Source organism: Athene cunicularia (assembly GCF_003259725.1).
Source record: "Athene cunicularia isolate RWA chromosome 3 unlocalized genomic scaffold, athCun1 chr3_part1, whole genome shotgun sequence".
Taxonomy (NCBI): Eukaryota; Metazoa; Chordata; class Aves; order Strigiformes; family Strigidae; genus Athene; species Athene cunicularia.
In genome coordinates this window covers 25,980,780-26,006,193 of record NW_020799097.1, presented here as the reverse complement: position 1 = coordinate 26,006,193, position 25,414 = coordinate 25,980,780, and the positions used below count along the sequence as shown (strand labels likewise).

General features: G+C 38.1%; 2 protein-coding genes across 2 annotated transcripts in view; both read right to left on the bottom strand.

The window, feature by feature from the left end:
• Positions 1 to 10,110, bottom strand: part of LOC113477663 (protein scribble homolog) — a 29,415-nt gene extending 19,305 nt beyond the window's left edge. The window contains exons 1-3 of the mRNA XM_026844120.1: positions 10,010 to 10,110; positions 8,759 to 8,817; positions 358 to 561 (exon numbers count right to left, since the gene is read on the bottom strand). Of these exons, the coding sequence (XP_026699921.1) occupies positions 358 to 561; positions 8,759 to 8,782 (228 nt within the window). The 5' untranslated portion in view covers positions 8,783 to 8,817; positions 10,010 to 10,110. The remainder of the gene's footprint in view (positions 1 to 357; positions 562 to 8,758; positions 8,818 to 10,009) is intronic.
• Positions 8,907 to 25,414, bottom strand: part of LRRC1 (leucine rich repeat containing 1) — a 119,881-nt gene continuing 103,373 nt past the window's right edge. The window contains exons 9-14 of the mRNA XM_026844116.1: positions 25,221 to 25,339; positions 24,156 to 24,239; positions 14,751 to 14,866; positions 13,651 to 13,823; positions 11,985 to 12,121; positions 8,907 to 10,129 (exon numbers count right to left, since the gene is read on the bottom strand). Coding sequence (XP_026699917.1) covers positions 9,971 to 10,129; positions 11,985 to 12,121; positions 13,651 to 13,823; positions 14,751 to 14,866; positions 24,156 to 24,239; positions 25,221 to 25,339 — 788 coding nt within the window. The 3' untranslated portion in view covers positions 8,907 to 9,970. The remainder of the gene's footprint in view (positions 10,130 to 11,984; positions 12,122 to 13,650; positions 13,824 to 14,750; positions 14,867 to 24,155; positions 24,240 to 25,220; positions 25,340 to 25,414) is intronic.

The following is a 25,414-nucleotide window of genomic DNA, read 5'->3' as shown; positions in this document are numbered from 1 at the left end:
GTTCCTGGGAGACACCAAGCTTCAAGCACTGCCAACAACCTACTTACTTCAAAGAGATGAAGGGGTCTAGTTAACTGGGGATCTAGGTAAGAGTAAAATAAAACCCATATCTCATCACTGCTCAGGTTACTCCACTTGCAAGTTGCACTGTACTCTTGGGGGGTTGGATGGATTGTTCAACTGCAAGCAAGTAAAGGAATGAAACATTGAACACGATTCTGTACCCTCTGCACAAGCAAGGATGTGAAACTACAGGCAGTGCAGCGTCCCATTAACCCAAAGTGCTCAGTAACATAGCACTGCAAGCAGATTGTAGTTTCTTGACTTGTCTCTCCTGACTTCAAGGAGACTACCTACATCATCAGGATCCTCCAGTTCTTCTGCTTCTTGCTCAGGACTGATCCTTCCTTCCCTCCATTTTCCATTAGCAGAGCTGAATTTGTACAGGTTATCACCATGAATACTTTCCTTTCCTTTCAACAAGGCCCAGCGAGAGCCCTGGGAGTTCCAGTTATGGCCACTGTACAGTTTAGGAGACTTGGGAAGCCACTTAATAGAGTCCTGAGAGGAAGATGACAAAAAACCAAAAGGTAATGAACAGATTTTAAGAAAGTGATTGAAATATGTATGTGCAGAAATTGTCTGGCAAGTTCTGCAAGGTTAAGTTAGTATCTTGAAATTACTGGGTTTCCCCTTTTTACCTTGAGAGGTACCTTCAGTCCCAGAGGCACTTTGCCAGTTAATGGGCAATACTGGTGATACAAAGAGCAAGCGAAGGCTGCTGAAATTAGTGGAAGCCTTCAAGGACTTACATGAGCGTGGAACCAAGCCCACCTTCAGCATCGTAAAGAAGAATTAATGATCAACAAGTCTTCAATAATGTTAAACTCTGTACTATTAAGAAAACAAACAAGAGTACTTAGACCTTTAGTGACCATCTCATTTCAACCTGAGTTAAAAAAGCCTACCAAGTTACCCCTCTCTTTTCATTATTCATTGACTAAAATGTTCCATTTGTTGAATGGTCCCAATAGAAAGTATAGTACTAAATTGATCTTTTCAGGTTTGCTGATTTTCAAAGTAATTATAGTCCAGTTTTCCAAAAATGTCCATTACTTATCTACATCCAAAAAATTCCACTTTTCTTCATACACAGAAGTTCATACATGACAAGCTGTGTCACAGGGTTGCCTATATACCTTAATTTCACTGAACTTCAGAAGTAATTTTTCAAAGTAACCTTTACCTTTAAGTTTTATTTAAATCTTGCCTTTAAATTTTCTTATGGGATAAAAATCTAATGGCAGAAAGCAACCTGATGCCATATAAACAGATTCATTAACATACATATTCCAACAAGGCGAAGAGATGGAGAATAGAAACTAATGAAAAAATTATCAGCAAGCTTAAGGTGGGCAATCAGCAGCACACAGTGACTTACACATTGTTTAAACACAGATATTTGATTCAGATTTAACAATTCTTAAAGCTTCCATTTTCCCTTTTAATGCAGAATGGTTATGTTCACACACACATATTTCTTGCTGTTAGCAGCACCCAGGTGGCACCATCTTGTTTAGATATAAGGTTGAGAAAGAAAAGGACATAGGACAAGACTGTCCATGCTGGACATACTGATTCATCTTCAGCTCAAAGGAACTCCCCTTGGGATTCTTCATTTGCTTTTGGTTTTAGGATGGCTGAAAAGACTAGGAAATGGACAAGAACAATATGTCAGTGTCTTGTCTGAAAGAGTATAGACTTTTCTGTGAGTCCTGAAAAGGTCATAGCCCCAAAAAAGGATCATTTGCATTGTACACTGAAGGCATGATTGGCCTCTATAGGAAATTTGCTGTTAAAGTACATTTTGAACTGCACTGACACTCAGTAAAACCTCTGTTTGCTGATAAATACCCATATTTCTGGATATTCTAAACCAGGTCACTCAGGACACTCAAGACAATTGTCAATTTAGTTCATCAGTGAATCGAATGCAAAAGCAGCACAATCAATCAGAACATCGTGGCTCCCATTCCTTCAGACAATTCAAAATGCAAGGCAGCGTATCTCCTGGTATTCCTTTACATGTGCCTTGAATAAGGAAATGCTGGGCACCTGTAGCGGCCAGAATCACAAGTCAAAGTATTCTTTCTTCTTTCTGCAGGGCAGGGGCAGTTTATTCTTTTTTTTCTCTCTTCTTCTTACAATAGTACATACTTATGCTCTCGTTCAAGCTCTTACTTCATAACAAGCAAATCAGCAACTAGACAGCCATCAACCCTCTCTCCACAGTACATTTCCACAGCTCAGCCTTGCAGCTGTCCATTCTTCCTGCCACCTTAGCAGTCTGGCAGTTTCTGATCTTTCTTCCAAGACCTGTTTCTCATCAAAGCCTTGCTGCTTCTCCAGACCTGCGCAGAGCTGACAGGCCGATGCTGACTTGCCTCTCAACATACTGAATCTCCCACAGCTGCGCAGGGCTGACACTCCCACAGGCACCCTTAAATAGAAGCTTTGTTTCCTATGAATATTAACTAGGTGGATAGCAATTCTAATCAGAGAGGTAAATAGAACACTAACTGAAATTGTTTGCTACTGTTTGGGTCTGTTTTATTTCAGAATAGCTAATGGGACACCTCCCAATGTTCAGGGTATTTCCAGACACAGTTTAAATCCTTGTCAACTTTTAAGCTCATTAGGAAGTCATGAAGTAATTTCACACTAAAAATAAGCACAGGTACAGAGAAGCATTTAATTTCTTCGAAGGGAATGTCTCATCCTTGTTTGACCCTGATCTGTAGCACTAAAAAACAGCTTTTCAAATCCAGCCTGCCAAATTCTGTAAGACCAGTAAAAGGCTATTCTCTCAAGGTAACAGATATAGATTTAAAATAAAGCTTATGCTGACAATCACTTCACCATCTTAGACACACATTCAACAGCTGTGGTAGCCTCCAGTATGCACAAGGAGAAAGCTGATGTCCATCAGATTTTACATCCCTATGGCACTCGCAGCCGAGCTGGGAAGGCAGAGCTGCAAGGCACCCCTGCGCCCTGCCTTGTCTTTTCCTACAGCAGGATGCTCTTCCTCATGCTGACATACAGATACAAGGGAAAATCAGTATGTTTCACACCTCACACCTTCCATAACCTAAGAGATTTTAGTTTTCAATATTCTTGATCTATAGCACATTAAAGTAAAATAGAAACAAAATGACAGTTCTGGGTAACAGCTGTTCATGTTTTCACTAGGCTTACACAATACTGTGGATAGCATTCTTTATGAAAGCAGTTTCACAGCTTGGTTATATCAACAGCGAAAGATTGACTGGAACAACCAGAATTGCCTTTTAGCCTACATTTGCACATACCTGTTGTAAGCAAAACAGCCCATGGATTATGTTTTCATGAAGTAAAATGGAGAAACAAAGCCAATGAATGCTGCTGCTGTGAGTGCAGGTGAACATTACTTTGAAAACAAATCTTAATCATTTTTTACAACTTGCATCCTTTTTGATGAAAGGGGGTGGAAATAAGAAGATAGTGGACTTCTAATCCAGAGTTCAGTAGCAATATAAAGTGAGGAACAGAGAATGCCAGGGATGCTGTTGCTGGAGCCACTGGCTGCCAGGGTGTTACCATGCCCAGCTCTTGGCATCCTTTTGGACAAAGTCAAAGTGGCCAAGGTGTTACACAACCCTGCGAGTTCTTAGTGAGGCCAGTCACATGCAGAGTTTGCTACAAGGAAGAGATGGAAGGTATAGCTCTGTTTGCTGTGGTATAATGCAAAGTGACCACTCAATCTGATTTTTTTACTGGATTTTGTTTCCTCTCCCCAAAATAAAACTGTTTAATATATTAATGAAAATTGCATTAGATGGGCAATAAGCTTCCATTACCCCTCAATGGTGGAAATCACTACAGTTCAGCTAACACAGTACGTTTGTACTTCAAACATAAAGCTATCTTAAAAACCATCCAGTATTTATTAGCTCATTCTCATTATACTAAATACTGTATACAATACAAAATATACAAAAGAGGCTACTGGCAAATATCCTAATGTTAAGAGAGAAAAATCAGTTCTCCTTACAGAATTCTACAGTTATAATTGCTCTTTTTACTACCCAAATAAGGTAGGAAGTTTCTTCTTGTGTTTTATACATGGGGAAGCTGAGACCCAAAAAGGTTATTAGAGGTCAATGTTTTAAGTCATTAGGAGCAAACACAGAATGAAGCACATAGATTTACATTCTCTTAAAAATATCTGGAATAAAACAAAGGTAGAAAGTGAATCCGGTATTTATGACTTCAAGCTTCATGGGTATTTGGAGTGTATGTAAGACTGTTGTTTTGTAAATGCAGAAGCGGTGTTTGGAGGGAAAAACTATCAGCCTCAGCAGCTATGTTTCATGGAAATACATGTTTCATCTCCCTTCATTAGTAATGATCCTAACTGACTAGTAAAAGATCATTTTCCGTCAATATTTCACCAGCAAGTCAGGCGGGCTCCCTTTTTAACTCCTTTCAACATGTTTTTCAAGTTTTCAGAGGTAGTCTCTTCAGAACATATACACTCCTCTGTATCGTACCCCTGTATGTTAAAGAGGACAAATTGTTCTCATAAAGTACAAGGTGTCTATTCTGATAAGATCTCACTAATAAATCCTCTAGAGAATTCATTTTCTCCAGGCAACAAAGGTGTGCAAATGCTATGTACCACTCTAAATCATTCTCACAAATGAAAAAGAATCCAAACCACCCTAACATTAAAAGCCAAGACATGAAAACCACCTACCATTTCTGAAGTACCATACTGAAACCATACAGTGACAATGAAACACTCTGCCTTACAGCAACAGCCTGGTCACCACCATCAGCAAGTAGCAGCCAGTGCTTCCAGTTACCTACAATATTTCAATGGTAGTATGTCTGCTACTAATATTCAACTCAAAACCCCAAACACACATTCTTCCTTATTTTTGTATTAAAAAAAAAAAAAAGTTTAAATAACTTAACTAATTAGTAAAGATGAGAAAATGTCTTTAAAGATGTATTTCCTAGAATATAAACATTCTCTTCCTTTTAAGTACAACTATACATAACATATTCTACTAACCGAAAACTATTTCAGACTATTTTAAAAGTACAAAAGGCTGTCTCAAAAAGAGCTGTGTGTGATTTGCATGAAATATGAAAGCTAAACAAAATGCTGCAAAATCAAAAGCATCCATGAATATGCTTCCACTGTAGAAGAGGCAACATAAAAGCTGCCTGAACAGATTATTGAAGCAAGCTTTCCATTAGGAAACTTTGCTAGCAGTAAATACATGACTTAATTTTAAGCTCAGATGTTTAAGTATTACCTAGCCAGGTAAGATTTTTTAAATTCTTGAAGACACCATTAAAAAAAAATAAAAATGCTGTAGGTTATCCTGAAAACATCCACTATGCAAATGCTTTTCAGACTTGCAGTTTTCTCCCCTTTTGAATGGAAAAAAATCATCAATATTCAAACAATCACTTTTCTCATTAGTTCAGTTTTATGTTGCTTAGTGGAAGTCCATGATGTCATCAACAAACTATAGGGAATGCACTCACATTTATAATCATGTAGTGTGTTGCTTAATCTTCCAGAAATACAGGACAATCGTTTCCCTATGAGCTACTTCAAAATGGTTTAATGCAGCCCACTTATTTTGGATTTGGGTAAAACTTGCATGTTATTGGAAAAGATCTGAGAATCAAACTGCTTACATCAGTAGTACAGTCCCATAATTTGCTCGAATTTGCTTCAGGACCAAAAGAAGATAGTTTTAGTCCAACATAAAACTAACTTTGAAGAGTTAAGTCCTGTCTCTGTATTATTCTGGGGATGCTTACAAACCAAAATTCAAGCTGTTGATGCTTTGGTGGTATGTGCAAGCCGCACATGCATCTGTGAATTTTGAGGAAAGCCACCACAGTTAGTACTTGCCTAGCACAGCGAGCACTACTAACATTTTGGGTATGACCGTTATCATGCCCCAGCTGCACATCCAGAGATTTCAGCCAAAACAACATTTTCCAGCAACAGATGAGCAGGAAGAGAGAAAGTGTCAAAGTTCACTGGACATCAGGTGTCCACTTCCCAGCATTAACACCAAGGGAGATTTGCTAGATCTCTTCTCCAAAACACTGCTGAGGAGCCACAAAGTTCTTCCCACGGACAATAGTGATCTACTTTTTGGGACAGATCTGCATAAACTACTGCTTAAGATCTCAGTGTTAATAGACTAACATCAGTGTTAAGAGGCACACCCTCAACAAGTTACAAATTCAAAACCAGACTGCCAGGAACCCTTGCTCCTGAAGTTAGGACAAGGTACAGTCCAGCCACACACACCGAGCCCCTACAAGTCCTCTGCTCTGGCAAAGCCCAAGACTGGCTGTCCTGTTGCCACAAGAAGCATACAAGATGTGATAAAGCACACAAGCTCTCCAATATCCACCAGAAGAGAAGATGGCTCCTGCAAGACAGCTCACAAAGCTGTCCTCAAACCAGGTATATGCTTTTCCACTTGGAAAAATCTCCCATTTTTCATTAAGCTGGCTGAAAACTGATTATATTCCTGACTTCAGAATGAAAGAGGAAGGCACTGTCCCTCTGAAAATTTCACAATTGGTTCAGGAGGAAGGAAACACTCAAAATGTTTATTGATAGTCAAGATTTTTCTCATCTTTGACAGCAACCTAAGCACGGAAAGAGATTTGTGTGTTTGATGGAAACTGAAGATGGGAAACACCCTTTATCAAGTCAACTGAAAAATTAAACTTATTTTCTGGAGACAAGGCAAAGAACGGCAGTGAATTCTCCATTAACAAATGGTCTAGTCATTTCTGATAATTAGCATGCTCCAGTTTCAGTGGGGGACATTTACAGTCAGCCAGGCTAGGATCAACTGATATACTAAAGAATATACTTTCAAAAAAAATTAAATTCCTCATGTCACTGGTCTCCTCTTAAAAGCTGAATTCGTGAGCAGCAAGTAGTGAAACCTGTTAAGTAGCCAGTCAGCTAAAAACAGTTCACCCAACACTAGTAAAGCACTAATATTAGACAAGAAGCAGGCTGATCAGCTTGTCCTGGACACAAACAAGTCATTTGCTGGAAAACACAGCAGTATGCAAGTCTCCGGTACTCACTTTCCCACAATATGCTGATTATCAAAAATATGGCATGCAAGACAGAAAAATAATCTTGACACATAAATTATATGGAAGTTGTGGAAGAAGCTTGGAGCAACACAGACGGAATGGAAAAATCTGTGGCTATGCTAACAATGGTAGCAAGAGTGCTTTTTTTTTTTTACTCTGCTCTTCAAGACTATGGAATTGTGACTTTCAATAAAGAGAACTCCTATGCAGTAACTGGCAGGTTAATATTAAATCCACTCCAGAACTATGGTCAATTGCTTTCCCCTGGTTACCTGTTTAGCTAATAAAACAGCAGCATGTAAATTCTGTACTGTCTCTTTCCTTGCATTAGACCCGTTCCCAAAAGACTTACAAAGCAGCTGAAAAAGTAGAAGATGTTAAAAGAGAAAAACATCCAAAAGTTACGTTTACAAAATTATATTCACTGCTCAGGCTCCTCAAAGCACCAGCAAGAGAAAAGAGCCAGACAGAGACCAGGAAGGGAGGGCTCACGCTTTCAAGGACACACACTGCTTTGTCGTAACAAACATCACCAGCTTTTTCTGGCGATAAAATACAGTTAAAATCACCTGGAATCTTATCAATGCTGTTGGGAGGACAAGTGTACCTAAACTGCTTTATGAAATGGCACACACACGGACCATTGGAGAGGCAAGATGCTAAAAAACAAAACTAACCAGAGCCTCCAAATGACAAACTGTCATCACAGAGCACAGAGTCTTGCTGCCTCTGGCTTTGGTCCATCATTTTCAGGAATTCGTTCTCATCTCAAATGGGTTTGCTGAGATTTACTTGGACTCTGGGTACAGAGTTTCCTATGTTTTTAAGATTTTGTTGTGTCAATCCCACTAAGTACTTTAAAAAGCAAATTTTGTCCAACGTTGGAGTCAACTGTACCAAAACCTCATTTTCTTTCTGTTTTATTTTAATAGCAGCACATGAAGACCAACTGGCAGAACTTTGCCTTGGGGAGAATGAAATTCCACTATTAACGTGCAGTAGCTTCGGCAAAGTTAAGCCTGAAGCTTAAATGGGGAATATCTGGGATGAGAAGAAATCATAAAAATTAATAATATAAATAAAATTAATTTTGACAGGTTAGATTTAAATATTTGCAGATGACTTGTAATACCTTCTTGTTCAATATCAAAAAGAAAGCAGTGCCTTTTATAAAAGGTTCAAATCAAAAAGTTAAATTACAAAAGTTATCGAATATTGCAAGTTATTAATATAACTTCCCTGATCTCCTCCTCCTCCATCTTCTCCCAGAAACCCTCATACAAACAATGCTTATTGGAAGAAACATTCAGCAGAAGAAAGGACGTGGTTAGCCATGCATTAAGTGTTGGGTCCTTCATTTTGTTGAAATTTGGGTTCATTGCATAAGCTCACACTAAGTATGTTAAATCTTTGAACTCAAGACTGCTCAAGTCCCTACACTGAACAAGTCAGTGCTCTTTGTTAGTTTGTGGCACATACAGAACCCAGAGACACCAAAATCAATCTTTATCAGCCTTTTGCAAAAGTTTTATTTACTGAATTCAACTCAGTTAATACTTACCTTTATAAACAAACCAGAACCCATAGATTTAATAAGACCTTGAAATCAGCATTGGGCCACTGAAGGTGCAACACAGTAACAATGATAGTAAATTCCAGTATTAATCCATATATACTTTAATTGCTATTTAATGATACAATAAATCTACTGAAGCTTTTAATTTTTTTTTTTTATTATGGTTTTATATATTTATATAAAACCACCAAAGCACTTTAAAGAATCACGCTTTCTGGTGATAACACATAAAACTAGTTTCATACTGTGCTTCTGAGTCTATCGTGCTGTTTTTCAAGTTATTTTACAGATGGCACATTTTAAAAAACAACAGAAGCATGAATTTCTAGTGACTGCAATGCAACACGGCATCCAAAACAAGATGTTTCATTACAACTAAGTTAAAGTGTGAGTGCATCATGTAATAAACAATAGCAGTTTGGTCATTTTAATCTTAACTGTGTTTACAACAAAACTAACATTTGTGCTTCACAACCTAAAATCCCATTATATAAACATAAATTTCCTGCTGTAAAAATCCCAACAAATTACTGTCCAAAAAGAAAAACATGTCTAAAACAGGAGACCAAGTTTAAATCTACTCACTTTCCTCAATAATTGCTATATTTAAGACTAATATGACATACAAGACACAGTAAGGCACAATGGGTGGTACAAACGAATGAATACAGTTGTCCATGAAACTTGTTCTCTTCCACAAATACTAAAATATGTACCGTTCAAGATAAATTTTCTTTTAAAAGTGAAATACATCATTTTTTATGAAAGTCCTATACAAAAATTTAAAATTTACACCATCTGAGCTGCCAAAAAAATAAAAAACTGTATCAATTTTCCACAAAACTATATTTCTCACCAGCACATCCAGCCACTGGGAAAGATATCCCAGCACTCTGGAAAAGAAAAGCATTATTTCCCCTGTGTTTAAGACAAAAATATTGTATTCTGCATACAGTAGTGTATTATACTTTAAAAAGCCTAGCACTATTAAAATTACAATATTGATTTGGAAATTATTGTTTCACTGCCTGGATGAAATAAGGCACTTTCTTCCAGTGGGCAGCACTTTTCACATATATGAGATGATGAATCAGGTTCTGGTTAAAAACAAAAAGGGGCTCAGTGAGGTCCCAGAAGACAACAGGAACATTTCAACAGCAGGGGAAGACACAGGAGGTAAAACCTGGAGATGAAACTCTACACAGAAGTGGTCACTCTGTCAATGGCATTATTGACCTCGTTTTTGTTTGAATCCAGTCCTTTAGCAGCATTCATATCATTCCGTAAATTCTCCACTGTCTTTTTCATGTTCTTTAATTCTCCAGGGTGTGGAGTGGCTCGCCTTAGAAGTGTTCTCTAAAAATAAACAGTGCAATAAGTGGTTTTGCCTTTGTCTCTTCGAAGAATAACACACACTTTCCAGGCTTTAGCATTCACATACCAAATATCAGGTATCGATATTTTTCCTTTTTTTCCCCCTTTTCCTTTTCAAACTACAGTGCTCTTGATGAAGACAGTGAAAGAGGTTTTCAGAACTGTCTAGGAGCAAACTTTTTCCTTTCTTGACCTACTAATCTGAAAGCCACTCAAGTGAAGTACAATTATAAGTTATGAAGATTCTTTCATAAATATAGTTGGAAATTTGTTTTTACGCCAAAACCCATCCAAGCAATTTAAGATCACATTTCAAATAAAAAACATTCAGCTGCTTTTGAAAGAATCCCACAAAATCTCTTTACAGTGTCAAATACATGTTTGTGTGGAGCTCTGCATGCCTTCCATCCCCACCACACAGTTTGGTTCTCTTGTCAATTGAGAACAAATATCTTGAAAGGAAAAAGAGAGACCATTTCTCTCCCATCTCAGACACAAGAACGTCTAACATCATTGTGCTGAAACTTTTATAAGGAAAACAAAATTTACAAAAAGTAAAGCATCCTAATTAGAGACCAACAGAACACCAAGAATAATTGCACAAATATGTATCAGCACAATACATATATACATGCAGTTACTTTTCAGTGGTACACATGTAAACTGTGCAGATTACAGTGGAGCTGATGACCCATAAATGGGCGCACTGGTCAAGACTGCTTTGGAAATCTGCCCTTCCCAGTTGGCTCATAAAATTCTTTTCCCCCTAAAAAGGTTCTTGCTTCAAGTCAGGCTGTAACACCATGACTGAAAGTAGTTATTAACACTTGAGCCCTAATTATTGTATGGACAGTCTCAGGTTGGTGCAGTTGCTAAGAGGCATCATTCTGTACTCCCTTATCAGTCAGTCTACAAACCACGCTTGTCAGAGAATTTGCTTTGAATTAAGCAACCACCTTATCCAAAAACGTAAATGTTAATTTTCCTGCTAAGAATTTTTATAGCCACTTTTTAAAGTTCGACCATGCTTCTAGTGTGCTCCAATCCAGTCAGTGCACTGAGGTATCTCAAGCTGAGCTCTAATGAGGACCACCAGAAAGTTTTTAGAGCATCAGAGAAACATGCTAAAAATGTGATTGAAGCAGTCTTAATCTTTACAAGAAGTTTTAATTGTTAATGAAAGTTAGTAAAGCTAAAGATCACGTTGCATTTTGATCTTCAGGACATTCAAGAGTGCAACTTAACGGAGAGGTCTTATAAGTACAGTGACAGATGTTCCCACATCGTTTGTTTAAGTGGGAAAGTAATGAGCAATGTGCTGTTTATGGACACTATGGTTATTTCAGTGCAAATGGTGAAGGAAAAAAAAAAAAAAGAAGAAATAGAGAGAGAAAGAAAGTGACTGGAAATAGAAATTAGAGAAACAAACAATGGCAAACTTAATGGAGACACATGCCAGAGTGCTGGAATACTAAATTAGACCCTATATACTTTCAGGCAGTAAAGCTTCACAGATGCATAGAAAGATCCTATCTTGTTTCTGGAAAGAAAACACCCTGAGCAGACACAAGAAAACAAAGCAAAGCAAAGACTGTCCCACATCAGAACATTAAAGTTATACTCAAAGGAGAAATTTAAAAAAAAATTTTAAAAAGCAGCACGTTAAGTCAATATGAAAACTTTCAGCCATCAACACTGAACATTTTCTGCTACAAACTTATGCAAAAAAGCATGCAGTCACAGCTGAAATATTTACATCAATAATGCTCTGATACTTTTTACCCTTTGGCATTAAAGTCATAATGTCTGTAGGTATCCAGAGGCTTGGAAAACATACCATTTCATTATCCTCTTCATCTTTTTCATCTTCTAAGAAGCGAATTGCACTGACTCTATTCACTGCCCGCTCATTCCATGTTTCATCTGACATTTCATTTACCAAACTCTCCAGTGCACCACATCGTGGTAGGTTATCTGTTAGAACAGTAAAACATAACTAAACATTCACAGTAGGTCTAAAACATCAACATGCTATATTGTTAGTAACTGCAATGACCAACCACTCATCGAGATTTACAACTGGCTATTTCTAGGTTTTTGATAGAAAACAGAACTTGGGTTAATTTTCTGTTATCAAGTACACACAATAGTTTCTGTAGAAATGAGAAATTTCAGTACTTGGACTGTTTCAGGTTTGTGGCAGTTTTAGAGTACCAATTATATAATTTAACACACTTGCCACTATACATGCTTTTCTTCTGGATCATGGCTGCCATCTGACATTACCCAGTTCCCTAAATGGCATTCCATAACCCAGGAGTATTGCTTTTACTGACTTCATCCTTTTAGTATTGCCAGGCATACACATCTAACAATCTTAATTCCAAGCCTTCTACCCTTGAAGCCATGTTATTCATCTGGAGAGGAAGAAATCTAATTTCTAGTTGTGAGGCCTTTAGAAAAGTCAGTCTGCCTCGGTTACTCTTCTTAAACTAGCTTAACCTTCTCTAAATCTAAAGGGGTTATTTTAATTCTTAATGCAATTTATGGTCTTAAAATCCAGAAGCTGAGATGAAACAGAGCCGTTTCTACACTTCCCCTGTTTTAATGGTTTTATTTGCTTCAGCTGCATTGTACTGAAGGAGTGGAATTAATCTAGGTAAGTTTGGGTACCTACAATACAGGTATCTACAGCTGAGCTTTTCTCCTCAGGCCTCCTTTGTACTCAGTGGAGAAGAATCCACGTGATTTCTTTTTAAATTCTATTCTTGGATGGCATAAATGACTCTTCACTGATTACAGCAAAAGTTTAAATATTAGCTCAGATGAATCCCCTTGAATGTTCGTACATAGCTGTAAAAGCTTGAGGACAAAAATATCCAGAAGTTACTGGAGTAGCAACCCAGCCAACAGTGAAAAAGAGTTTATGGTTCCACCTGACCCAGAAGCAAGTTTCAGCACAAAAATTAAAAGCAACTTATACTGCAATTCTACACTCGTTGAAAAACGTAACAGAGTTACTGTATAGCATCTTTGCTTGAAAGAAAATTAGCTTCCTAAAAAGTAAAACGTCTAGTGCTTATTACTAGCTATGCAATTATTCTTCTGGTAAAAAGACTGTAGTTGGAAAGCGATCAATTTTCACTACATGTATATGTATTTAAGATGTATAATCAATGTACACAAAAATGGACACCACTACTTGGCCCACTGGCAAGCCTCAGAATAATGATACGATTAAGTCTTCTTCTTCCAGGTCTGTATTTAATTTATCATAGCTGGTGTCATTATATTTTCAATAACACTCACAGCCATGTTTTTCAAGTCTTCTGAAAACTAGTCTGATTACCCAGAAACATAATTTAAAAGTGAAAATTCAACCAGAACTTTGCTAATTTGCTCATTAGAGTTTATGTATGTTTTACAAAGCTTTATGGAACAGACAACACAGTAAACAAAGAAGTACTTCTATACGTCATGAAAAACTGACTCTAGGCACTTACCTTGGCAACCAGGCTCAGAAGGCATTTGAGGAAGTAATACACATGTTAAAATCTTTTCTCCTGTTTCAGGGTCTGTGTCGGTCTGAAACGTCAGCAAAGGTTGGGACTGGTTATCAGACAACCACAAAGCCTTCAGCTTTAAGGAAGTCAGTGAGAGGGGAAGATACATCAGCCTAGTTCAAAAAAGAAAAGGTAAAAAAGTCAGGACAATCTCTAGGAAATTTAAGAGATGGTCATGAAGTTGATTCAAATATACATCCCTGAGTTGGAATAAACAGGACTGACATTAATGCCACTAATAGAAGGTATTGCAGTAGTCATCAACTCCAACTATTCTATTCTTTTAAAAAGAATCTGCAACTTAACTTTATACCATAACGATCTGTAGCTGTGAATAACAGATAAAATAATACTGAGCTTTTTCTACTGCAGTAAAATGCCCTGGAAGGCAGTCAGCTGCTTCTGGTCTAAAGCCTTATATATACACAACTGCCAGAACAGAAATATGCAAGTACCTATAAGACAATTATACTGCATAGATGAGATGCCATTTGCTTTTCTTCTTTTTTCTTTTTTTTTGGTCTGTTTAACTTCCTACTAAACAACTGAACTAATTTGCTGGTTTATACTTCAATACACTCCTTTTTGCATTGTGATGTCTGAAGCATATCAACAAAGATTTATGAGAAGCCACAAGGTCAAAGTAGCATTATTTGTTACTTGCACTGTATCTCAAAGATAAGATATTCAGTATTAGTGTTACTTGACATTAAGGCTGGTAGTTTCATCTGAAGCTCTACCAAATTGCCTAGATTCTCAGTTTTAATTCAGAAATATACAAATCCAGAGGGTTTTTTTTTAAATCCCATCTTTTCCTCAGGGTCAAAGCAATCCAGAAAAATGTGCTCATGACAACACACAATCTATGCTACTTTGAGCCAAGGGGGAAGACTGCTTTGCTAAATTCAGCAGTAATGCTAACACAAAAGTTTTAACTGTTTTTTTTTTGTTACTTCATTCTTAGACATGTAATATCTTTTGTTGTTAGAAAGAAGTAAGTAAATTCAGCAAAAGAACATGACAATACAAAAATCTCTTACCTGTTTCCAGCAACATCTAGGACATGAAGTTCAGTGGCTTGTGAAATTTCAGAGGGAATTCGAGATAATCTGTTGTCACGTACAGAAAAGACGTTAAGACTGCAGCACCCCCCAATCTATATTAAAGGAGAAAAAAAAAAAGAGTCTGGTTTGGTTGCAGTATATTAATATAAACAAAGGCATGCAGTATGGGTCACGTACTATGTCACAGCACATTCAAGTTATGATGCCTGCAACACTTCACCCAGAGCTACAGACTGCAAACAAGTGATAGCTTAAAAGAAGTCTGACCTGAAGCAAGTCTGTTGGAGCAGATGTTTCTTGAACATCTGTATCTGAGAATAATGTATATCTTTGCAAATAGGTCGGGTTATACCTACCTTTTAGAGCCTTCCACACCAGGAAGAGATCAGTAATCACACAGATGCCACTTTGCAGACAGCCCTCATAAAAAATACTAGCTTTAACTTTCAACTTTTTCTAGCTCTCTGTTTCACGTATTAATTCTTTCTTTCCTCATGGTAACTTTAGATACAAGTGCAATGGGGCTTTAGGCAAGGGAAAATGTTAACTACACTGACCAACTCCCAATGTTTATTGAGTCCACAAACAGTAAAGAAGAGTTCACAAAAAGTAAACTGTATGAGTAACATCTTTGATGCCCTGTTTTATTAGGAGCATCTAGTTTTAAGATGATTCCCATATGAACTGGTCAATTTAATCTAATATCCTCTGTCTCCAGCAATTTATCTAAATGTAAGCATCTGCATTCCCAAGCTCATTTTGGGGTGCAAAGGATGGGATTTTTCATTTTTGCCCTTAAAATATCTGTATCTTACATCACAGATACATGTTTTCAGAAAAATAAACCCTCTACATTTGATTAAAAAAATAATAATAATAACATTCCACCTTTTTGTTCCAGATGGCAATTATTACTCCTATAAACACTAAGAATATTAGTTTTAGCAACTTGAAAGCTGCTTCAAGTAACTATTTGTTCCTGTTCACAAAGGAAACTTACCTTTGTTTACTTATCACACAGAAGTTCAAAAAGCACTGCTGTTTGTCAGTTCCAAAACTCACCACACAAGAAGGGAAAAGAAAAAAATGTTTCTTCTCTTACTCCAGGTATTAGAGGCAAAATATCCCAATGCCTTTTGAGGCTTTCAAGTTAAGCAGACTTAAAACTTAACTACAGACAGCAAATCTACTGAAAGATCATAATTTCAAAAATTAGAGGACTTCTACAGTCACACAACCGTAAGAAGGTTCTCCTGCCATAATACAGTCAACATGTCACTTGGTTAGGAGTCCCCAAATCTGAGCTGAAATTATTTATGGGTTCTAGTTAATTGTCAATTCTATCTTGGCAAAATCCGCAATTCAACCCAAACCCAAGTCTGAGATAACAGACAAATACCACAAAAGCCTTTCCACTAGTCAGAGTAAAAACCGTGTCAATTTAACTTTATGTACCAAGGAAAAAGCCATTTTTTAAAAGGATGCAACTGTGACTTAGAAAATAAAACAAACAAATGAAGCATTTGAACTCCACTCACCTTCCTTTGTATCATAAACACATTTCAGTGGAAGAAAGCAGCAATCAGCTGCTCAAGGCTTCTGATTCACAAGCTATTTACAGCACAAAGTTACAGAACAACATTTTCTTGACAAAACAAAATCTGGGATGGTTTCCCTTAAATCACTGCACTCTAAGATATTTGACCAGTATATCAGCTTTACCAGCCCTGCATGTACGCTATGAGCAGCAACCCTGTTAGCCATTTTAGCTCATGAATCAAAGCCCTTCGAAATCAGCACTCAAATCATGAGCAAGCATTTTTTAGTGCAATAATTTTGCTATTCACTTTAAAGCATGTATAGATTCTTAAATAATGTGCCTTGACATATTCACAGAATACAGTGCCATATAGAAAAAAAGTAAAAAATATATTTTACACACACACACACACACACTTTCTAATTGGTGTATCTAACATGAGGAGCTGTGAAAAGCAAGAGATACAATTAGTGAATGTTGATGAGCTGGCAAGTGATGCCCTAACTGTACACAAAGTGTCTGCTTTTCCATGAATGAAGTTTGCGTTATTCAGTCTTGGAGCATGGATATCCAAAGTTTAGCCAAACAAACAAAGTAAAGCCATGCAGCCCTGATATGATCAAAACTTCTATACTTTTAACAATGGAAAAATGCAGGAGTGGAACTGGCCGGCCTGAGTCATCATGCATTTAAAGCAGTTTAATGAGAGGTAACAGTAGAACTGTGGACTGAATAATACTTACAGGGTTATCAATTTACCTGACCCATAATTTTCCAAGCGGCTAACAATTAAGAAAATACAAGAGATGTTCAATTTACTTTTCTTTATCCATACTGGACAAGAGCATGCCGACAAATGGAGACAGAACATAACATTCTCCTAAGTTATTTTAACTTCAGTTATTTTACCTTTGTTCTACCAGTCAACAGGAAATTGTTCAAAGGTTTTCTTTCATTCAGAGGTAGAGAAGACTTTTTTTTTAATAGTGTAGTGGAGGAGATAACAGATACTGAATTTTTGTAATTAAACTGTTTTTAGAAAATGCAGGCAGCATCTAACAGGTAGCATCAGGTGAGATATCACAGAGAAAAAAAGACAAGCTGACAGTTAAAAAAAGCACTAAAATCTTTGTCATTTCAAAAAAAAAGATGGCACTCATCTAGCAGTACAGAAAGACATCAGGTCCAACATCCGAAAACCTAAACACGAAGCGGTGCCACTGAGGCAAAGTGCACACACCAAATGGCATGCTGAAAGGAAAACACTGTTGTGACCACCATGAAATAATACAGTATCAGAACATCACTGGTTTGGCTGAGAGTCATTAGCTGACAAAGAGCCATGCTTTCCAGGGGTTTGATCACATGCTTACAACAGACTCTGCCAAACCATCGCATAGGCAACAAGTATGCAGTTGAGACCACAAGCCCATTTTACAGTTAAGCACACAGTTCATTTCAAGCACAGGCTTCAATTAATGGGGACAAGCATGTGCTTAGTTCTAGGCACATGAGTAACTGTTCCAAAGACTGGAGGCTTAAAGAAGTCCTCACGTTCTACTGTAGTGAGCTAGACATCAGGAAAAGGTCTCAATTGAGTTGTGCATGTTTAAGTCATATTCCTGAGATTTATTTCATTCTAACAACTTTAATTTAAGGGTTATCCACTTGTCTCATCACAACATCTCCAAAGAACAGTCAGCCTAGATAAAAAACAAAAACAAAGCCACAAAACCAAACCCCACGTATCAATCAGGCAGAAAAATGGTTATTACTGTGAAGTGCTAATTCTGAGATCACTGATTTTACGGTACTTGTACAATTTGAACAAAACTGCTTATTTGCATTCAGGTGGACTTGCTTCAGAGGATGAGTGTCACTAGGACCCCTCTGGGTTCTACCCCTGCGGAGAATTCTTTTGATCTTTTCTTCTCAGTCTTTGGCTCATCTTTCTAACTGCTTCCTTGTTCTGGAAAAGCAGTAACACTTGGGACTACATAGAGAGGATATCTGCTTGGCTGCTAAAACTCCACGTTCTGATCATAACCAGCATTCACTACTTCAGTCTCCCGCTTTTTTGACATCCACACACCCACTGCCTGTCCATCTTAAACAGTCCTCCAGAACTGCAAGTCTTATCACATCACTTTTCTGTTGATGTTTCTGATGACTCCCCTTCTCTATCGCAAACAGTGTTGTTTTGACACCTGCATCAGTTGACTAACTACTCTGTTACAGTAACCTAGTGGTTGCCATTTGGATTTTCTTGCTGATGACACCTTTGCAGCTTTCTAGAGGCAAATCCAAGAGTGTGTAGATTCATCCCTCTCTTCCCATTTAGAACCCTCACAATTGTTCTCTCTCTTGAGCCCAGCTGTAAGTTACATTCATCACCACAGACCAAATTTCACTGATTATGATGGTAAATCCTCACGTTGTTGGTGCTCTAAAGCCAAAACAGAAATTAGAAGTGGGAAACTTGAAAGACCTTCAATTTACATTAGTTGAATAACATCTTTTGATCTCAGCATCTGTTAACTGCTCAAAAGCTATGAATCAATTCTGCTGTCCTTTACCAGTTAGCATCTTTCACACAGGTATATGCAATGCAAAAAACCCTGACATTATGACAAATACCACAATGATTAGCATGTGACTAATTAAGGTCCAGTGACACATCTCTTATTCAACTCTCAACAGAGCTGTAAGCATCAAGAACTCTCACTAGGTTTATACAACTCTGATAAATACATTGTGAATTTAAACACCATTCTTATTGTGTTGATAAATCAAAATTTTGTTTGGATTCATAGTAAAGTCAGAATTTTCCTTGGCCCCAGATAAAGTAATTAATTCTTTAATTGCAAGAACAGAATACATTTAGAGGTGGAAGAAACTACGCAATTCATAATTATTAGCTATTATTCTCTTATTATTAACTTTATATTGGACCAGAAAATCTTCAGCAAACTCATTTCAGCATCCCCTGCACCACTGGTCAATAGCGTGGAAGGAACACGACAAGACAGCTTTCTCTGCCCTCTGACTCAAGGTAAGTTCTCCTGCATTTTTACTTAGTGCCTTTTTTCCCTTTAAGACACACACACACATACTTTTACACAAATGAAGGAAGGAAGGGGACATCAGAAATTAAAATCAGAAACAAGAAAGTGGCCCCAACTTGTTAAAAAAAAAAAAAAGAAAAATGTAAAAAGCATAATTGTTGGGAAAAAAAAAAACAACAGCAACAAAAACCCCACCCAAAACAAAAACCCCGAACAACAACAGAAAATAAACAAACAAAACAACCACACAAAAAAACCCAAACAACAACAACAACAAAATCCTGCAGTTTTAACTACTGTAGTAACAATTCTCACAACACACCTCAGAGCCAGGAAGGACACATTACCAGATCTCTGCAGGTTATAGACTCATTAACAAAAGCACATGAACTGGAAAACATTCCAAGGAGGTTATTCATGCAAGTGCCAAAATCAACACAACAGTTTCACCAGCGTTCCAGTGCCAGGGTGGGATCTCAATACCAAAGAGTCACCAGGCAGGTCTTTCAAGTTTAAGGGGAAAAACGTATGTAACTACGAACAGGTTTAGACATTCTCGGTTCTTGCTGAAGTTTGTTTCATCAGTCAGTTCAGTAAGAGAGGTATCAAGCTGCAAGATGAGATTCTGAAGATGAAATCTCTCAGTGACTCAAGGCTTGGTCAGATATTCAGCTGCTCCAGATTTTACCTTATGTATCGGCACCAGATACAGAAGAACCTTTGAACCAGGAAATTTTGAAGTAGTAGTACTTGTATACAAACTCCTCAATAATCCCAAATCAGGAAATCTTACACCAAAAGGTAGAGACCAGTTTCACAAGTGTGCACTAAAACAAACCAGCAATATAATGGTTTGACAGGCTGACCCAAAATCCAATCCTAGTAAACTGCTAACAAAAAACCCCCCAGAAAACCCAACCACCCCAAACAAACCCCCAAAGTACCAAAAAAAACCCTCACACACCACAAAAAGCCTAGAACTCATAGATTATCTCACCAGGTTATATTAGAGCAGGCACATAATTTCTGCTATCATATCTATAAAAGCTCTCTTTGCTACAGGAATAATTCTGGAAGGAAGAACAGAGACACCAGCAAGCATATACAGTATTTGCTACATGGACTCTTCTCCCTAGTAGAGTCTAATTTCCTCTGTACACATGTTATCAGACTATGTCTTTGTCCCCCTCCAAAAGAAACCAGTAAATGCCTGTCCCACACCCATTTCTTATAAGGATGAAGACCACAAATGCACAGCTGTTCTAGCATTCTGTAAAGCAGAGAAAGAATAAGAGAAAGGAGGAAGGAAATGAAGGAAAGGAAAATAGGGAAAATACTGAGCAAGAATACCTGCAGTGCATACTCTACTTCTGCATCTGACTCTGCTTCTGTGAAGGGGGAACCAGCATAAAAGCACTAATACTGACTGATGTGCAAAGGTCTGAGACCCCAGTCCTCACCATACTCTCTCAGGATACGTCTTAGGCAACATACAGGAGGCAGGGGTGTTGAAAATGACTGCTGTCAGAAGCTGTGCCTGGCTTTAAATATTAATTAGTCACTCTGAGATGAAAATAAATGGAAAAGATGGTATGCTTTTCCACTATCAAGTAGAACCTTCCAACAGACAGAAAAAGGCTGACACATTTTTCAGTCTTCCTTGAGTATTCTACCAATGCATTTTGTTGTTTCGTTGGGGTTTTTTTTCCAAGTCAGTAATGATGAGAAGGAAAAGGGAAATCGAACATTTCACCAAGACACCGAATCGTTCCTTCCCTGCCATCCAAAGGGAAACTCAGAATTGGGATCTTTGCCATTATCAGTACAGAATCACAGAATCATCTAATTTGGAAAAGACCTTGAAGATCATCTAGTCCAACCATTACTCTAACACTAACACTTCTCAACTGCTATCTCTGCTTCTCAGTGCTATGTCAAGCCGACTCTTAAACACCTCCGATACCTCTGAAGCTGCTCCTGTGGATGCTTTGCGTAACAGCAAACAGTACTTGTCATACCTGTTTATGCAGAATGTTTTTCTTTTAGAGCTATGAAATGTGGCTTCACTGAATTCCTCTGAACTTTAACCAGAAAACTTGTACTACAGAAGTGCTCACTTTTGGTCTAAAGCAAAAAGCTACTTTTTTAGAAAAATACTACACAAAGAAAATGCAGCTCCAGGAACAGATGAAACACAAGGAGAGAGCACTAGATTTCTTTCTGTTTCCGAAACTAGCATTTCATCATTGTTAGAAGGCAATCTAAAGACTTTAAGGGAAAAGTGTCTTATTGCACAGCTTAAGCATAAGGAATTGAAACTTGAAAAACTGAAACTGAGAAGTCTTGTTAGCTAAACAGTATGTTCTGCAATACATGCATATGAACAGTATTTTTGAGACAAACCATTGCATCAGTTGTTTATGCTTTCTATTTGTTACCATTACCAGCCTGGAATTCAAATCCACTGATCTAGAGGGTGGATATGACCCTCCCCTTGGAGAAGGACTGACTTCCTTTAAAAATAAAAAATAAAAGAATTTTAAAAATTCACAGAGCAAAACATACTTTAAGGAAACATTCTGGAAATCTTACGTTAATTGTAATTTCAAAGCATTTGCTCTAAAGAGAAAGATATATAGGTGTGGAGATCTTTACAGGAAAAAAAAAAAAAAAATCTGTTTCAAAGAACTGGATGCCAAAGAGCTCCGTTTCTCTGCCAAGCTCCCTGGGAACCATCCTCTCCCATCTTTATTTCCTGGACTTTCTACAACTCCCCAGATCACCTCATTCCAGACACCACCTTCCATTTCCTCATCACCCAGCTTCTCCAAACACAGACTCATCCGTGACTTTATCCCACCCCATGTGCAGGTGTCCCCTCCCCTCTCTGCCACGTGCACTGATGTTCTCCACATACATTCTTGTTCTTCACTTCACCCTTGAATATCTCCAACTCCTTCACTGACTGGGCAATGCTTTCCACATCTTAAAACTACTTCTGGTGCCAAGGCCCAGTTTCTTATTCAGCATTAATTCCTTTGTTGTTCCACACTGAGCCCTTGGCTCTGTTGTTCCCCCCAAACAGACACACCTGCTCTCACCCTGCTTTACCTGCTTCTGAAGCCAAGACTTCTCCTCTCACCTGCTCCTGCCCCTGCTCCTTCCAAGCCATGCTGCTCATCCTCATGCACCATCTCCAATACCATGAACTTCATTAACTAAGAAAAATGCTTATACACTACACAAGCCATTAGTGATCAGTCTGGAAGTAAAGTCTATCAGTAACACTTTACATGTTGTAACAAACTCAGAGCAATTCTGCTTAAAAGTGGACTAGGCACGAAATTGTGCAAGTCTCAAGTACAGATAGTTTAGGACACCTGTGTAATGTATTAAATAAAGTAACAAAATAGAAAGTCTTCTGCTGAATGAGAACAACATCAAAACTGTCATCACATCACAACCCAGAAACACAGTTCTCCCAAGGTCCTGCCTCTTGCTACCATTTATTCAACCCATCTGGGTACACCCTCTGCATTTTTCTGTTCAGAATCAGAAACACCTCTGCAGAGGGGACACTGTCCTGCTAGAGGAGCTGTAGTACTCACACCTTCTCTTTCCTCCCTCATCTTTCCCCACTGCCCCATCAAACATACACTTACAAGCCAATCTATAAAAAAAGCCCCAATTAGGTGACCAACCTGTAGCAGCTCACACTTGGAACACTGAAATTGTTGCTGCCAGTGCCACAGCAGCATCCTCTGTCCCTCCATGACTGCTCTTTTTCAGACCATCAGCTCTCCCCCATCTCCCTATTCCCAGACACTTTGCTTCCTCATCACACCTCCTCCTCAAGCTGTCCAAACTCCGTAATTAAGTGGGCCTGAGCAGAAGTAGCGCTCACTAGCCAGAGCTGATACTCCTCTCAATTCCATCCATCAGCTGCCACCTGAGTGCGTATCCCTCCTAATCCTGAAGTGACTCAAAGTGTGAACAAAAGCTACAATCTCAAAGCCACATGTTAGAAACAGATAGGAAAATTAAGGAGGAGAATTACTTGGACAAAAATTATGGAGAAACAGTAGTGCAAACAGAACCAACTCACAGTCCCGTGCTCCAACAACAGGATGATGCTTCCCCCAACCTCTTTCCAGAATTTACTGCTGAACAGAATTTGTAAGGCCTTCATTATATTTTGTTTCACAACAGAAATTCTAGCCTCATTTCACTCTATATACTGTTATAACAGACAAGAAGTCCTAGTGATCACAGATGTAAGATTTGAGGTATCATTGATCTTGGTCACATCAGGTCCTCATATTTAAAGGCAAAAGTAGTCCAAGGATCTCCACAGTCTGAATAATTTTTCAGAATATGAAACCTTCCCTTTGCTATGGCTGGCAAGAGTGAGGTGAGGAAGACTCTGGCAATACCTTTATACTACATGCAGAAGAGACATTGATATTTAAATGCATTTACTCTACCAGAACTCCCAGTCTTCAAATAGTGCTAGACCTGACACCCACAGTGGGAATTACTAGTTACAAGCCTTTTTGTTCAACTGCAAAGACATTTTGCACTTCCAAGCCACCAAATCACCACAGTTGCTGTTCAGATTTATGCTATTCAGATCTAATGGACAAGTTTCTGGTCATGATCAGTTTGGGAAGAATATCCAGTGGATCAAAGTTGCCTGCTGTTTCTTGTAGGCATTTGAAATCGAGAGCTTTCCATTTATATGATCACATCTGTGAGAGCTAAATGCACAAAACTTACCTCTTTGGGCAAAGATGTTAACTTGTTTCTGTCGGCATTCAAATTGTTCAGCTTCTTCAGTTTTCCGATGCTCTTCGGCAATGACTGTGCCAACAAAACCAAAGGAATATGCAAACAGAATTTGTAAATTCATGAGTCATAACAAAACTTATCTCACTTTAGAAATTAATTGACTGATCCATTTTCAAAAACTGGAGAGTAGTTAACCTTCGTAACTACCAGGCCTTCCAAAGGAGATCCAAACTTTTATCTTGCAGTAGAAATATCCAGGAATGTCAGTTTCTAATACAAATTCACTCAGGAGTTACCTCTGCACTAAGATGATAGATAGATGCACAACGGCTGCATTCAGAAGCATGTATGCAGAATGTCCATATCTCTAAATAGCTAACTGAGAGGCAAGCTTCTGATTTAGGTGCTATGAACTGATCTCTGGAGAGGCATCTTTCCAGCAGGCTTAAGCTTCTAACTCAATCAAGCACCAACCTAACTTGAGAAATGCCCAAACATAGATTTTTATAAACACTTCTACTCTTCAAGTGTCAGTATCCTGTCAAGGTATTTTCTTAATAATGGAAGGGAACACCTAATGAAAGGAAGTCTAAGATTTTACTTTAATTGGCCAGATATCGTATTCAATACCTGGATGGAGAAGATCAGCAGAGCAAGGAACAGTACAACAGCAGCTCTGCAGCACTCAGGACTTAGTTTCAGCAAGTCTGATCCAGATAATGCACAGCAAAACTGGTAACAATGCAATGCAGCACACTCCACACTAAAAACACGATGAAGTAACTGATACCTGCACTCCAGGTGCTCCAATTCCCTTAGTGATCATGAAAGATTCAAAAGTGAATATGTAACCACTTAAGCCTTTGGAAGGGAGGATTGTTACACGTAACTTGATCTTCAGCATTCATTTAACAGGTTAGAAATAAGATGCATTTAAAGGAAACTCACTACTTAGCTTGTAAGGTTACTCACTGATACTACTGCTAAGTGATTCAGCAATTAGCAGCAGGACTTACTACTGCCAGCCATTTGAGCAGTCATGACCATGCTTACCTGAAGTTGGTTTTCTGTTAGAACTAGTTCAGTAAGGCTTTCGCAGTCTCCAATTGAATCGGTTAGTTGAATAAGTTTGTTCTGATCAACCTTCAAAATAGAGAGCCTCCTCAATTTTCCTGGTCAGAAAGAACAACACATTTGTTTAGCTTAATATCCTCCAATACCTGCTATAATTACATAAAATCATTTTG